The sequence below is a fragment of the Manis javanica genome, chromosome 11, assembly GCF_040802235.1.
Source record: "Manis javanica isolate MJ-LG chromosome 11, MJ_LKY, whole genome shotgun sequence".
In the NCBI taxonomy this organism is placed as follows: domain Eukaryota; kingdom Metazoa; phylum Chordata; class Mammalia; order Pholidota; family Manidae; genus Manis; species Manis javanica.
Window position 1 is genome coordinate 88227716 of NC_133166.1, and position 13741 is coordinate 88241456.

General features: G+C 54.5%; 1 protein-coding gene across 1 annotated transcript in view; it reads left to right on the forward strand.

The window, feature by feature from the left end:
- The window catches only part of LOC108384975 (protein FAM163A), a 64078-nt gene extending 51336 nt beyond the window's left edge, over positions 1-12742 (forward strand). Inside the window, exons 2-4 of the mRNA XM_073216827.1 lie at positions 4332-4423; positions 8003-9129; positions 9702-12742. Coding sequence (XP_073072928.1) covers positions 9037-9129; positions 9702-10109 — 501 coding nt within the window. The 5' untranslated portion in view covers positions 4332-4423; positions 8003-9036 and the 3' untranslated portion in view covers positions 10110-12742. The remainder of the gene's footprint in view (positions 1-4331; positions 4424-8002; positions 9130-9701) is intronic.
- The last annotated feature ends 999 nt before the right edge of the window (positions 12743-13741 follow it).

Here is a 13741-nt window from a genome sequence, read left to right on the forward strand (position 1 = left end):
GTTTGTTTACTTAGCACTGTGCTAAGATTTATCCTTGTTACTGTGGTCCATCTGGTCCATTGGTTTCCACAGTTGCATGATTCTCTGAGGTGTGCATCTACCTAATTCTACCTATCCACCCCCAGTGACGGTCTGAGCTTGCTTCCAGCTCCCTGCCTCCATAAACAGCGGTGATGAGCATCTGCATGTGAGCTGTTATGGATGTGCTGAGAAATTCTGAGGACATAGACTCAGGAACCCATAGAATTGCTTTTCATGGGGTTTATTTAAACTTAATATGACTAAGTAGCACCAGGTCTGACCCTCAACGTCTGTCCTAGCTACACTATACTAACTCCCTGAATTCTCCAACACTCGGCATTATCCAGCTTCCTAATTTTTGCCAGTCCTAGTGGTATAAAGTAAGAGCTCATTGTGGTTTCAGTTTGCATTTCTCGGATTACAGTGAGTTTGGGCATCGCTTCATTTTCTTGTTAGCCTTTTGGGTTGCCTCTTTCGTAAGCCACCTGTCCATTGCTTGTTATTACATTTTTTCCCCTTAATGATTTGCAAGGTTCCTGTGTGTACCTTCTAAGGAGGCCCCTTCTCAAAAAGCACTCGCCTCTTTGCTGCTGTAGTTGCCCATCTGGGGCAAAGGAGCCCGTTTGGCCACTGACTCTTCACACCCTCATCCTGGAGATCAGGGCTTGCGGCTTGCTAATGGCCGTAAGTGCCACCAAAGGGAGAAGAGCCCCTTCCTCTGATTCCTGACCCCCTGCCCCCATCCCCCACCCACCTCTGCTGCCAGCCTTGCCTGAGGCATGCAGTCCAGGAAGACAGGTAACAAAGAAAAAAACTGTTCCTCTTCTCAGGGGCTGCTAACCTGTGGTGTCAATTTTGTAAGTTAATAAATGATTAGAGAAGACGCAATTGCATAGGAAGAAAGTGGGATCAGCCAGTACTTAGGCCCCATTCAGTTAACTTATGCTCCCAAGGGGGGCTGAGCAGGGAGCAGGAGGTAGCGGATTGTTAATTACATGCGCTGTGCCAGCCGTGGCTGGCATTTCCTGCCAGCATGCACGAGGACATGAGGAGATAACCCTCTTCCAGTGAGCTGGAGTCATGGAAGGCAGGGGCCCTTCAGAGAGAGCACAGACCTCTGGCCTTGTGGGGAGTGGGAGACCCACTTCCCAACACATTCTATCAGGGTGGCTTTGAATTCCCTCACCAGCCTTGACAAGAAGAATGGCCTTGAAGGTCTCCCATCCTGACCTCTTTGTTGTCCCATCCCACACAGGGACGCATGTGCCCGTGGTTTTTCTCACACCCCCTCCGCCTGACTTCTGGCCTACTTGCCACAGAGGCACAGAATGCAGAGCTATTCTTACAGGTAACACATGAGGCCACAGTCCCTGCAAGGTCACCCACCTCCCCTGCCACCTCCAGCCTGAAATCTTCCCCTTCATTCCTACATCATTTCCCAGAAGGGCCAGATGGTCAGACACAGATTCCAGGGCCCCCCATCTGGAGATGCTGTCAGTTGGTCTGGAGTCTCTGTTTTTTTGACACATGGCTCAGGTGATTGTTAGCCTCAAACCAACTTAAGAGACCCTACATTAGGGGACACCTCTTGGTAAAATAAGTGCAGATCTTCTGGAAGGAGAGATAGCATCTCAGTGGCAGGGCCCTGGCCTGAGGCCAAGAAGTTCTACTCCAGTGCCTCCCCAGCAATATCTCTGTCTTGCTGTGTGTGGTTCAGCAAGTCACTTGTCCTCTCTGAACTTGCTCTCTTCATCTAGAAAACAAAGAAAGTGGACCAAATCTCTTAGAGTCCTTTCATGTCCACGGATCATTTTTCTTTAAGTAACTGGTATTTTAAACAAGCATGTTGCAAGATTTGTGCTCAAAAAGCAACTTCGGTTTTTTTTCTTCAAGCATTGCTGTACATTCCCCTGCCCCTAGATAAAAACCTGGGCCAGTCCCATTGCTTTTCATTCACTCTTAGGGACCAGTCACTTACAGTCACTCTAAGTTAGAGATGCAGCCTCAACCCAGAAATTAGAGTGCCAGTCACAGGAAGCAATCCGAACACTCCCCGCCTGACAGTGTCATTCTTCTCTTCCCTCCAGTTTGGATCTGCTTTGGTCTGGAAGCAGGCAGGTGGTGGGCCGGGTCCCTCTGCTGCCTCCACTCCCCTGCTCTAACCCTCCCTCCCAAGAATTGCTGTTCCACCAGCTGCCAGGATTGCAATGGGGGATTCTTATCGGTTGGAGAGCAGGGGGAAGCTTCAAACTGGTTCTTTCTTGCTTTTGTGAATCTTTCTGTGGGCTCTTCTGATGTTCCCTGCTGGGACTCTCTCTCCTGAAGTTCCGTAGTCCCAGGTGAGCACATCATCTCTATTTGTGGCGTCTTGTGTGAAAAATTCACAGAACTGGAGCCATTTTAAAATGGAGTCAGAATTGCCATTGGAGAGGAACCCTCCTTTGAACTGGGTCACAACCTTTGGACTGGGCAATATGGCAATTGTTTTAAGCAACTGCTGGAGAAGGTAGCAGGAGAATGGACATCCTAATCACAAAGTCTGATGGTGATGGGCTTTCAGAAGATAAAATCAACCATTGATCAATGCAGAACCCAGAATAGCTTAGCTTGTTAAAGCCCGTGAAAAGCTTTTTTTTGCCCCTTTACTTCAACTCATGTAATTGCCCCCTTCCTTTTCCTCAAAAAAACCCTTTGCTTTCAACCTACAGGCAGGAACATTATTTGGATACTGTCTTTACTTGTGCCCCCCGCATTGCAAATCTTTAATCCAAAATAACGCTCGTTTGCCTCTCATTGCAGCTCTTTATTTTAAGGTTGACACTTGAAACTCCTTGCTCAGCCCCTGGCCATCCGGAGGCCACCTCCAGCCTGGTCGGCTGGGGTCGTCTCATGCCTCCAGGTGGCACTATAGGATAGGATTCCAGATGGCCCATCCATGACAGTCCCCCAGCCCACCTCCCCTGGGGGCTGGAGGGAGGGGTTCCTGGCTCAGGAGGAAATCTTCCTCCCCAAGCATCCACCAAATTATTGGCCCACCTTTATTTTATAAAGTGGGAGAAAGGATTCATGGATCTGGAAACAACTGTTCTGACATTCCCATGTACATTACCCTGCACGTGGTGGGGGAAGAAGGACCTGTTGCAAACTCACTTTAGTCTTCTGATTTCTGTCAGTTGGCATCTCCGTCAAAACTCAGGTGAAAAAATCTTGCTCTGACATCCGGCTATATGTTAATGAGAGTGAGACCACCTTTGAGAAAAGAAAGCCCTGGTGCCCAGAATGTCCAAGACAGAAGCTGGAGGCAGTGTGCAGGCCTAGATCTAGAAGGGAAGTGAATGGGGGACGGGGAGACACGGTAGGTGAACAGCTGCCTTCCCAGCTTCTCCCGGAGCTCTGCTCCTGGGACAGCTGGACTCCAGTGAGCACAGTCCTGTGACCTCCAGCTTCTGGCTGAGGCAGAGCACACGGAGGCGGTCAGGCCTGTCCACATGGACAGTGAATCGGTGAATGGTTGGGTTCCCTCCCCAGTACAGTACCCAGGGGGCCCGCCATCCTCAGGACACTGAGCAGGGGCTGAGCATCACCACAGACCGTGTCCTTCCTCTCCTCACTCCCCTGGTCCCAGACTCTCCTCTAAATCACGCTGAGTGGATATTTGAAGAATTTGGGCCTGAACGGACCCCCAGCAGTTAGCATACACTGGATTCCTAAAGGTCCCAGCAGGTCCTGCCTGCCCTGCTCCATTGGCACGTCAGTAAGAACTTGCTCATCCAGCTGTCTGGACGGCATGCTGGCCGGAGGGAAGTCTGGACACTGGAGCAAGGGCGGGGAGCCTGCAGCCCTGAGCACTGGGAATGTGGACAGGCCCAGGTAGAAATAGGGAAGGGAGTGGGAGAGAGGCATGTGGGGCCACAGAGAGAGGGACCAGCCATGTAGGACACAGGGAATGTGCCAGGGGACAGGTCAGAATTCCCCAGGGGAGCATGAAAGAGGCGGCTAGGCCCCCTTTCCCTGCATTGAGCCTCACTTGCCAGAAGGCAGAGGCTCTTGCCTAGTGTCCTGCTGCAGCGGGCAGAGGGTTACAGGAAGCAGTGCTGAGGAAGGAAACAAGAACAGATGTGGCCTTAGAGGTCTGTCCTCAGGTTCTTGGGCTGGGAGCCTTAGAGACCAAGATAGCAGTGAAACAGACAGACGTCTTTGGAAACATGCCCTCCAGAGTCTTGGGGTCACAACCAACCAGGTACAGTGTGAACCTGTGGTGAGCCGCCCCTCCAGCTCTCACTGACCTACCTTCTCACCTTTCGTGGCAGGGACCCGTGCCCTTGGCCGTGATGCAGCCCCAGCTGCTGTCTGCTCAGAGGCAGCCTGCGTGACTGAGACATCGCCGCTCCAGCTGTTCCACGTGAGCATAAGGCACAGGCCAATCCCTTGCCCTCTGGGAGAACCTGTCTGGGCCCTGGGTGGGGAGGGTGTTGGTCACGAGGGAGGTCCAGGAAGACCTGGTCACAGAGGGGGCCCTGGGAGTCCCTATACAGCCACAGGTTCGTCCTCTTCGGCTGCCCTCAGTCGCTGAGTTGGCCACCACTGAGTCCACGCTGTCCAGATCTGCGAGGCCCCAGGAAGGAGCACAGGGACACCTTTCTCCCATCCTCAGGAAGCTAAGCTGGTGAAAGCTGGTGTGATAGAGACCCAGAGCACTAGCCATTGGGTCCTGACTCAGGCACTTGCTACTGTATGATTTTGAGCAAATCACTAATGGTCTGGTTTCCCCTTCTGCATGTGGGTTTCTGTGTAGTTCAGAGGAGGTGTATCAGTTATCTTTTGCTGCCTAACAAACTAGCACTAACTTAGCTTGAAACAGCACATATTGATTATCTCTCAGTTTCTGTGGATCAAGGATCCAGGTATAGCTAGCCAGGTCCACTGTTTCAGGGTCTGTCATGAGGCTGCATTCAAGATGTCCACTGGGGTTATAGTTTCCTCTGAAAGCTCAATTGGAGAAGGATCCACTCTCGCTCTCACTTATGTAATTGTTCAGTTCCTTCTGGGCAATTGGATGGAGGGCCAGAGGCCACCCTCAGTTCCCTGCCACATGGTCCAGCCAACATGGCAACTTGCTGCTTCAAAACCAGCAAGACAGAGAATTGGCTAGTGGGCGGGAAGTCAAAATGTTACATAATCTATTCACGGAAGTGACATGCCATCACCTTTTCTGTATTCTGTTGATTGGAAGCATGTACAGGGCACACTCCCCCTCATGGGAGAGGTACACAAGGCGTGACTTCCAGAAGGCAGAGCTCAGGGATGTCTTAGAGCCTGCCCATTGCAGGAAGGGATGGCAACAGTGGTAAACCGTAGAATGCTATATAGACGTAGGGAGTTGTTGTTATCTTTTGTGTCTAGTTGCAAAGAGAAAATGAGCCTGCCTGAATAACAGAGTCAGGGCAAGTGGGAATTGAATTGCTAGATTGTACCATTAGTACCGCACCCTTAGAGAAACTGTCTGGGAACAGGCTGGTTCACCACATGCCCTTTGCACCCTTTGCAAAGGGTGCCTTCCTTGTTTATGACTGTAAAACTTAGGCAACCACAAAATGTCAGGGCCTTCCTTTCCCCACAAACAATCTTTTAGAGTTTACAAAGGGCCTTGGCATACATAAATCTCGCTTTTTCCTCACAATCTCACTTTTTATTAAATTCCCTTTTATCAATGAGAAAGAAGATCAGTTTCCAAGATGGGGTGACTGCTAAGTGGCACAGTTGAAACTCAAATGGCCCTTCAGACACGTGTCTGCCTGCAGACCAATCTCCACCATTTGCAGGCCACTTCTGCATACATTCATGGCCATGAAAGGGAGCAGGCCAGGAAGGCAGGAGGAGATAGGGCACTGCTCTTATGCGGTTTCATAATTCCCTGTGTCCTAAAACAGGCCGGGCATATTCCAGGGGGCCAGTCCAATACAGTGGGTCACTGCTGCTATGCCAGCTTCCCATCACTCTGTAGGCCTCTCTGTCTCTTAGGTGGCTCTCAGGGAGCCTGCAGGGGAAGCAGAACAGGATGGAGTGATGTTGTGAGACACATAAATTCCCCCAAGGCTGAGTCTCATCTGCTGGCGCCAAATCCCAGTGAACCACTGAAGCGTGGCCCACCATGCTTTATCCGGACAAAGTTCAATTTGTCTCAAACTGAGATCCTCAAATTTGCCCCTGGGAAGTGAGCTGAGAGATGCAACTTGCTGTCCCCTGGTGGTATCCCAGGGTCATAAACACCAGGCCTGTGAAAGGAACGCTGCCTGATGAGATCATCAAACGTGTACTGAGTCCCGCACTGAGCCAAGCACTGTGCATAAGGCTGCAGGGGGATAGCAAACAGCATAACACAACTCCTGATCCCAAAAGACTCATAACTTAGTGTAGGGGTCAAGCTGTTCCCATGTGAAAGTTGACAAGCATCCTACCAAGACTGGTAGGATGGAAGAGTGGCATGTGGAAAGGCATTTCCTGGGGGGTCAGAGAGAGAGAGAGAGCGCACTGCGAGGGGGCAGTGGAAGAAGGCTTCTCAGAGCCTTGGCGGAAGGGCGGGATTTAAATAGGTGGAGAGAAAGTGAGAGCGTGCTCTCCGCTCCTGGAAGCCCTCCAGGACCCCCTGTCATCTCCAAGAGAGGCAAATCCTAATTCCTTCCCTGGTTTATAGCTTCTGCAGCTTCATGCTCCCTCCCTGTCCCCACCTTTCCAGATTCTTCACAGTTCTTGAAACCCCACTGTGTTTGTTCTCCCTCCTGGCCTGTTCATCTCTTTACCTCGTCTGTTGGACGAGCTCCCACTCAGCTCTGAGGACTCAGCTCAAACATAACACCTTCTATGGCACCTTTCCCCAGATGGCTTAGTGCCCCTCCTCTGCACTCCCACAGTCCCGATGGTGTGTCTCTGTTTGTGTGTCCTACACCATAGCATGAGGGGTGTTAAGTGTCTTTGCATCACTGGGCTATGAGCTTCTTAAGAACTAGGACTGCTTGGTGGGCAGAGGATCATGTGAGAGGACAGCAGGAGGTAAGGAGGGAAAGATAAATCGGTGGTGAATGGGATGTGGGGCAGGGTGAAGACTTCACAAGTTCATGCCCAGATAAATGCATTCCGCAGGCAGTGTGATGCCAGGAAGGCTCTGGAGTAATAGAGAGGTGTTGGGGCTCAGCCATGGGTAGCATGAAGGGAGGTCAAAACACAAAAACCAGTGAGATGGGTTAGGAAACCATTGCAACAGAGCAGGTGTGAGATGCAAAGAGTCTTAACTGCTGTGCAGACCCAAAGACTCGAGGAAGCCAAGAAAGATTTGAGGATTTCAAAGACTGGGCACCTAGGGGAACACCCTAGGCATCGTCAAACTCTAGTGTGCAAAGTAATCACCTGGGACCTTATTAAAATGCAGATTTGGACACATCAGGCCTGTGGGGGGGTGGGCCTGAGCTACTGCATTTCTAGCCCCTTCCCAGAGGCTGCGCATGCTGGCGCCCTCAGGCTGCATGGTGAGCCCTGCTGGGTGAATTAGAAGCTATATCAGTTACCCGCAGAGCTCTAGGAGTGTAGTGATGAGCACCAAAAATGTCTTTGGGTGAAGAAACAGGTGCTCCTCCGGTCAGGTGGTCACAGCAGGGTGCACGGCTCTGTGAGCAGCCTGCAAACCCTTCATAGCAGCTCCAGTGGAGCCATAAACAGACAGAGGGGCTGGGGCGGGGAGGCCATGTGGAGAGAGGGTGAGGACCTCACCTGCCATAACTGAGTGAGATGCCAGTGGGACAGCCGAGTGAAAGGCCTGTTTGCTAACAGTTGGAGACATGACTGGAGACCCAGGGGCTGTGTGGCTGTGTGGGTTGATGTGTAGCACAGGGAGGAAAGCAAGAGGAGGTAAGATGGAGTTTAGGGCCTAATCTAACCCTTGGGTAACACTTCTTCCAACCTCTCTGGCCCTTTCATTGTCTTTCAGGTCACCATTCCCTTTACTGAACGTAAGTGCTTGTGGTCGTTCTTCTGTCCTCAGACGCCGTCTCCTCCCATCCTCCTGCTCCTTTGGGACAGCCAGCCTGCGCCCCTTGGGCCTGGGAGGCTCAGAATCCCCACCCAGTGGCCTCAAAGGGGAGTCAGCCCGAGGCCAGCAGCCCCCCGCCCAGGGCTTGCCCCTGCCCCTTAGCGGGACCCAACCCCCAGCCTCGCCACAGCCTTCCAGGAGCCGGAGCGCCCCCTGCCTGTTCCTCCTGGGCTCACCTGCCCTTGTTTTCCACGTGAGTTGGAAAGAGAGGAGACACCCCCAAAGGAGTGTGGGTTTGTGCCAGGGCAGAGCCAGGTGGAACTCTGAGATTTAGCCCCCTTCCCCTCCAGCCGAGGCAAAGGCTCAGAGGCCGTGGGTATTTGTGCCCAGAGGGTGATGATTCAGGGCATGGCCGTCGGGTGAGCCGGGCTGGGTGGAATCTCAGCGAAAGCTATCAAAGCCTCACAGCTCATCTTGCGTGAAAGAGGGGTGATGAATGGCGACCCCCAGAGTTAATTTGAGGATTAACTGGGATAACGAGGGAAAGTTTAGCACACTGCCTCACAAGAGTAATCCCTAAGTGAACCGGAACTATTGTTTTGTGTCTCGGAGTCAATAGTGGTTGGGTTGGGGGAAGGGGGCATGCAGAGCAGGATATAAGGAGAGAAGAGAGGAGAGGGAGAAGATAATTAAAGGAGAAAGACAGCAAGAACCTTTGAGACTGTATAGAAACCCGGAGCAGAATTCCCTCTTCAGCTGGCACTCGGCCTCCTCTCTTCCTTCCCACCGCTGTGACCGTGCCCCAGTCCAGGGCCCAGGCCACAGCCACTCTGTCTTCAGGCAGGCCCTGGTGTCCGGTGCCTGGGGCCCTCCCTGCTCCAGCTGCTGTCAGGCCCCCCTGCCTCCAGCTGTGCAGACGCCCGGTGTGGCAGCGCAGCGGCCCCTGACCCCTCCGCACACGTCTTCGCAGAGTTTGATGGGGCGTTGGGCGGATGACAGCGGGAACGGTTGTGATCACTGGCGGAATCCTAGCCACGGTCATCCTCCTCTGCATTATCGCTGTCCTGTGCTACTGTCGGCTTCAGGTCAGTCCCCCGGGCTTGGGGCCATTCAGGGGACAGAAACAGGAGGCCCACTTCAGAGGGACAAAGCCCCAAGCCCTGGAATGCAAGTGGGCATAAGTCAAGGGACCTGGGAGCTGGGGAAGTTCAGAGGGGGCTGTGCATTACCCATGCTCTACACACTTCGGGACACCCAAAGAGGGCTTGCTGGGGAGATCCTGGCCCGTTGAGCTGTGTCTCTGCCCAGCTGAGATTTCAGGAACAGTGGGAAGGGCACACTGTGGGGACACTCTGAGAGCTGCCCCCAGTGCCCCCAGCTCTGTCCTCAGCAGGCTGTATGTCCCTCCCATCTGTCTCCCTGCCTCTCAACCATGGCCTGGCATTAATACACTAGCAAGTAGGGGGAAGGAAAAGGGAAGCTGTTGGTCTTGCCAGGCTGGGAATACTTGCTTGTGGAACATGGGCTTCTGGTGTTGAGTTTTCTTCCCAGCACCAACAAAGTGTGGGCACAGGATCCTCGGGGGAGCCAGGCACGGTACCCGTCCACATTCGAGGGCAGCATTCAGCCCTCGGGCATCTGCCCCCTCTCCCCCCAGTATTACTGCTGCAAGAAGAGTGGAGCTGAGGATGCAGACGAAGAGGAGGAGGAGCACGACCTGCCCACGTACCCCAGAGGCCCCACATGCAATGCCTGCAGCTCCCAGGCCCCGGATGGCCAGCGCAGCCTGGTGCCTGTCACCAGCGAGCCCTGCAGCCAGCCGTGTGGAGGGGCAGCTGGCCACTGCACCGGCTGCTCCGCATACAGCTCCCCCTTTTACATACGGACGGCTGACATGGTGCCCAATGGAGGCGGAGGCGAGAGGCTCTCCTTCACGCCCATGTACTACAAGGAGGGGGGCCCCCCATCACTCAAACTGGCAGTGCCCCAGAGTTACCCGGTGACATGGCCAGGCTCTGGACGCGAGGCCTTCACCAATCCAAGGGCTATTAGCACAGACGTGTGACCCTCTCACCCCCCGCCCCCGACACACACCAAGGCTGCCAGCAGGGCCGGGGGGGCAGCGGATGACCCCTTCAGCAGCCCACAAGGACTCTCTTGGTTTCTTTGGCTTTTCTTGTCCCACAGGGGAAGGTTCCCCAGGATTGAAGCTATCGAGAGCAGGAGAGCCAAGGTGGGGCCTGGCCCTGCGGCCCAGGGGCAGTGGCTGGACAGGCTGAGCAGGCAGCCTTGCCAGCTTCTCTGCTGAGGGCAGCGCGGCACCGCACAGCACCTGTCGCCCCCTCACTCCCCCAGCTTTCCTGGACCGTGAGCAGAGGGGCACAGGGGGAGCTAAGTGAGGCTCAGGAGGCCTGAGTCCTCGGGGGACGACACAGGGCAGGAGAAGGGAGGAGTAAGGCTCTCCGGAATCTGAGGAGGAGCCAGGTGGGGAAGAGATCTCTTCAGGACTTGCTGGCTTGAAACGATCCAAGACCTAGTTCGCAGTCGAGTTTTGTACTTCAGTTATCATGGCAACTGTAGCTGCTCCGGTGTGAATGCTGATGTCTGAACCCCACAGCTGTTTCCATCCCCTTCCTCCCACTATGTGCTGAGCTGACTTTTAAGGCCGTGGCAGAAGGTTATTTGTGGGGGATGCACCAGAAAGTGACTGTCTTACCTTGTCTCCCCCCAAATCCTCTTTCTCTGCCTTGGAAACCAGCTGCCCTTGCTGGAGAACCTTTTTCAAATTTTGTTACTGGAGTTCGAGTAGCTTAGTAAAGGAGAACTTGCTGCTGTTGTCTGGGCTCTGACACTGAGCCATGTGTGTGTATGCAGTCCTGCCAGGGCCTGTGCATCCTCAGGGGTGTACACACGCTGGTCACCTCCAGCACACACTGGCTGTGCCACCTTCCGGAGCTGCAGCGTGGAAGGGTCCCTGATGTACCAGCTGGAGAGAAAACTCTGACCCACAGACAGCACAGGTGAAAGTGAGGAAGGTCACCTGTCCCCACAGCGACCAGCTGGCTGGCCCAGGAAGAGCCTGCAGAGCGAAGGTGCAGAAGCCCCTCTACTCCAGCATGCAGTCGTGACGCCCTAGAGCCAGACCCCTTCATTCCACCAGGGACAGCAGCCCTCACTGCTGAGCGTTGGAGGGATTGCATTTAGCAATGGGGTTCCACCTTGCAGCCCTCCCTCCGCTGCCCCACCTGCAGGCTCTGGGTGAGGGTCTGTTCTCGGCCTCTCCTCCAGCCCTGTGCAGACCCCCACTTCCCACCGAGGGCTCAGCCGTGGCCTTATGCTAGGTGAGCGAGTGCATCTGATGAGTTTTCCAGTTGCCTCTGCAGTAAGAGGTGGCTGCCCCCTTCTAAGGACATACCTGACCCCTACCCACTCCTGAGTCACCAAATGCTGCAGAAGGGAGGAGCCAGGCCCTCTGCTGAAATCTTGGTTTTGCACTTGAGAAAGGGCTGGTACAGCAGCAGGGGAGGAGGAGAAAGAATGCACCACACCTTGGGTATCACTCTGTTGGGGCCCTCGTCATTTCACATCCTAGTCTGTAACTGAGGCACACTGGGTTGAGAATCAGAGGACCTGGGGTCTCATTACACTTTGGTCACTTACTAGCTCTTGGACCAGTCACATCTTCTCTGAGACCCCATTTTCTCTAGGGAAATGAGACTGGCCCAGACGGGCTCTGAGGGCTCCCTGGTAATCCTGCAGGAGTGGGATGCCCTTGCTAACTGCCTGGTCCTGTGTACAGGGCTGCAGGTTGAGGGCTGAAAGACCACAGTAAAACACGAGAATAGCAGGCAAGACAGTTTGAATTCTCACTAAAAAGCAAATACATTTGTCTGACTCTCCTACTGAGTGACTTCAAATAGTAACATTTCTCTTATACCAGGAGGCAGCTCTAGGTGGGGATACTGAGCTGTGTCTCGGAGGCCAGAGGCACCAGCTTAGGACAGCAGCTTGCACATACCCCATCCCACCGCCCACTCCTACTGGGCCAAGCACACCCCACTGATGTGATCTGCTGGGTCTGGCAGCCCTCACTGCTGCCTGATGACCAGTCCCAGTGCCTGGCTGCCCTGGAATTCCCCAGCCAATCAGCCACACCAGGGGCTCCCTCCTCACCAAAAGGTAATGTCCTTGTACCTCTTGCCTTTGGAGAAATCAAGGCAACTCGGTCCACTGTCAGCTGCTTCTGGCTCCTGATCTACTGGGGTCATTAGTGAAGAGCATCTTGTGCAGACCCGTCTCCTCCTATAGCTTTCTCAGCCTAAATCCTGTCAACCTACAAACCAAACCTGGGTTTGGGGTGCTGGAGAGGTGGTGGGCCACGGCTCCCTGCACAGCCCCACACAGTCAGGGCTCAGACTCAAGACAGCTCATATCCCTGGAGCTGCCAGGGCCTCCCCCGTGGAAGGAAGCCCACCGCACCCAACCACGCTGCGCTTTTTAGCTGCGGAGTCTGTGCTATAGGACACGATTCGGATGCCTTCCACACTGCACCCTGAAGAGGAGGAGAAGGAAAGGCTGGAACGCCTGCCCCTACCTCCATCCTGCCTCCGCCTCCACATCACCACTCCAGCTACAGACTTCTTGTCCTGCACCTTTGATAACTGGGAGTCACAACCAGTGAATGTCACAATAAATGAGGAATTTGAAATAGAAATCTGGCAGGGTGTTCCGTTCTTTACCTGGGGAGGGGGCAGCTGGATTGCAGAGGGGGTGCTCCTTTTCATCCCCCAGGATGTCCGTTTTCAGCACCATAGCCTGCCAGCTTCCTCTCCCCTCCTGCTTCCACACTGAAATCCCCTCTGCCATGTGGCCCGCTGATTCCCCAGGGCCTTAGTCAGTGCTCACATCCAGGGGGGATGTGTTGTTTGTTGGGAAAGGGGGCCTGCTGGGTGGTTGCAGCTGCCTCCTGATGTGGAAGTGGCCCGGCTGACAATGGGGAGCCTCCCTGGGGAGCACCCCAAGCCTCGGACTCCTCCTCCCCCGCCCCCCACCTTTGCTGTCCGGGCCCATGCCCACACTTACAGTTCTGGTTTAAACTGCCAACTCTCTGAAGCTGGGGAGACTTACAGGGCTTCACAGAGTGTCACAGCAGAGCTTGGGGACCAGAGCCTAAGACCCCAGCAGAGATTCCAAAACCAGGAGGGGTGTGGAATGAGGGTATGTGTGTGAAAGGGAGAATTCAGGGAGGGTGGAGGGAGGTGGGCCTGGGTGTGTCAGAGACGTGCGTGTGTCAGAGTGTGTGTCAGAGACGTGCCCTCTCCCTCTCAGGGCCTGTGCCGCGGACTACAGCTGGGTGGGCAGGGGGTGGCCATGCCCAGCAGTGCTGTGCCCAGGCCCTGGAACCCAGGGCCCTCTGCCCTGCGGGCCCTCTGGCGGCACCAGCGGCACAGCTGCACCCTCAGCCCCAGGGTCACCTGTTGGCCTCTGGGAACAGAACCTGAGGTGGCTCTCCCTCATCACGGCACCCACCCTGCTCAAGCTCTCTCCTCCACCCCCACCACCTCTCACTGGCACCTCTGTGGCCTCAGGTAGTGTGCTGGGGTCACAGCGCCCACCCAGGTTTTCTCCCTGGGCTCCTAAGCATCCTCAGCCTCAGCCCGAGGCCACCTTTCCTGCTGTGCTGCTGGGCCACAGGGG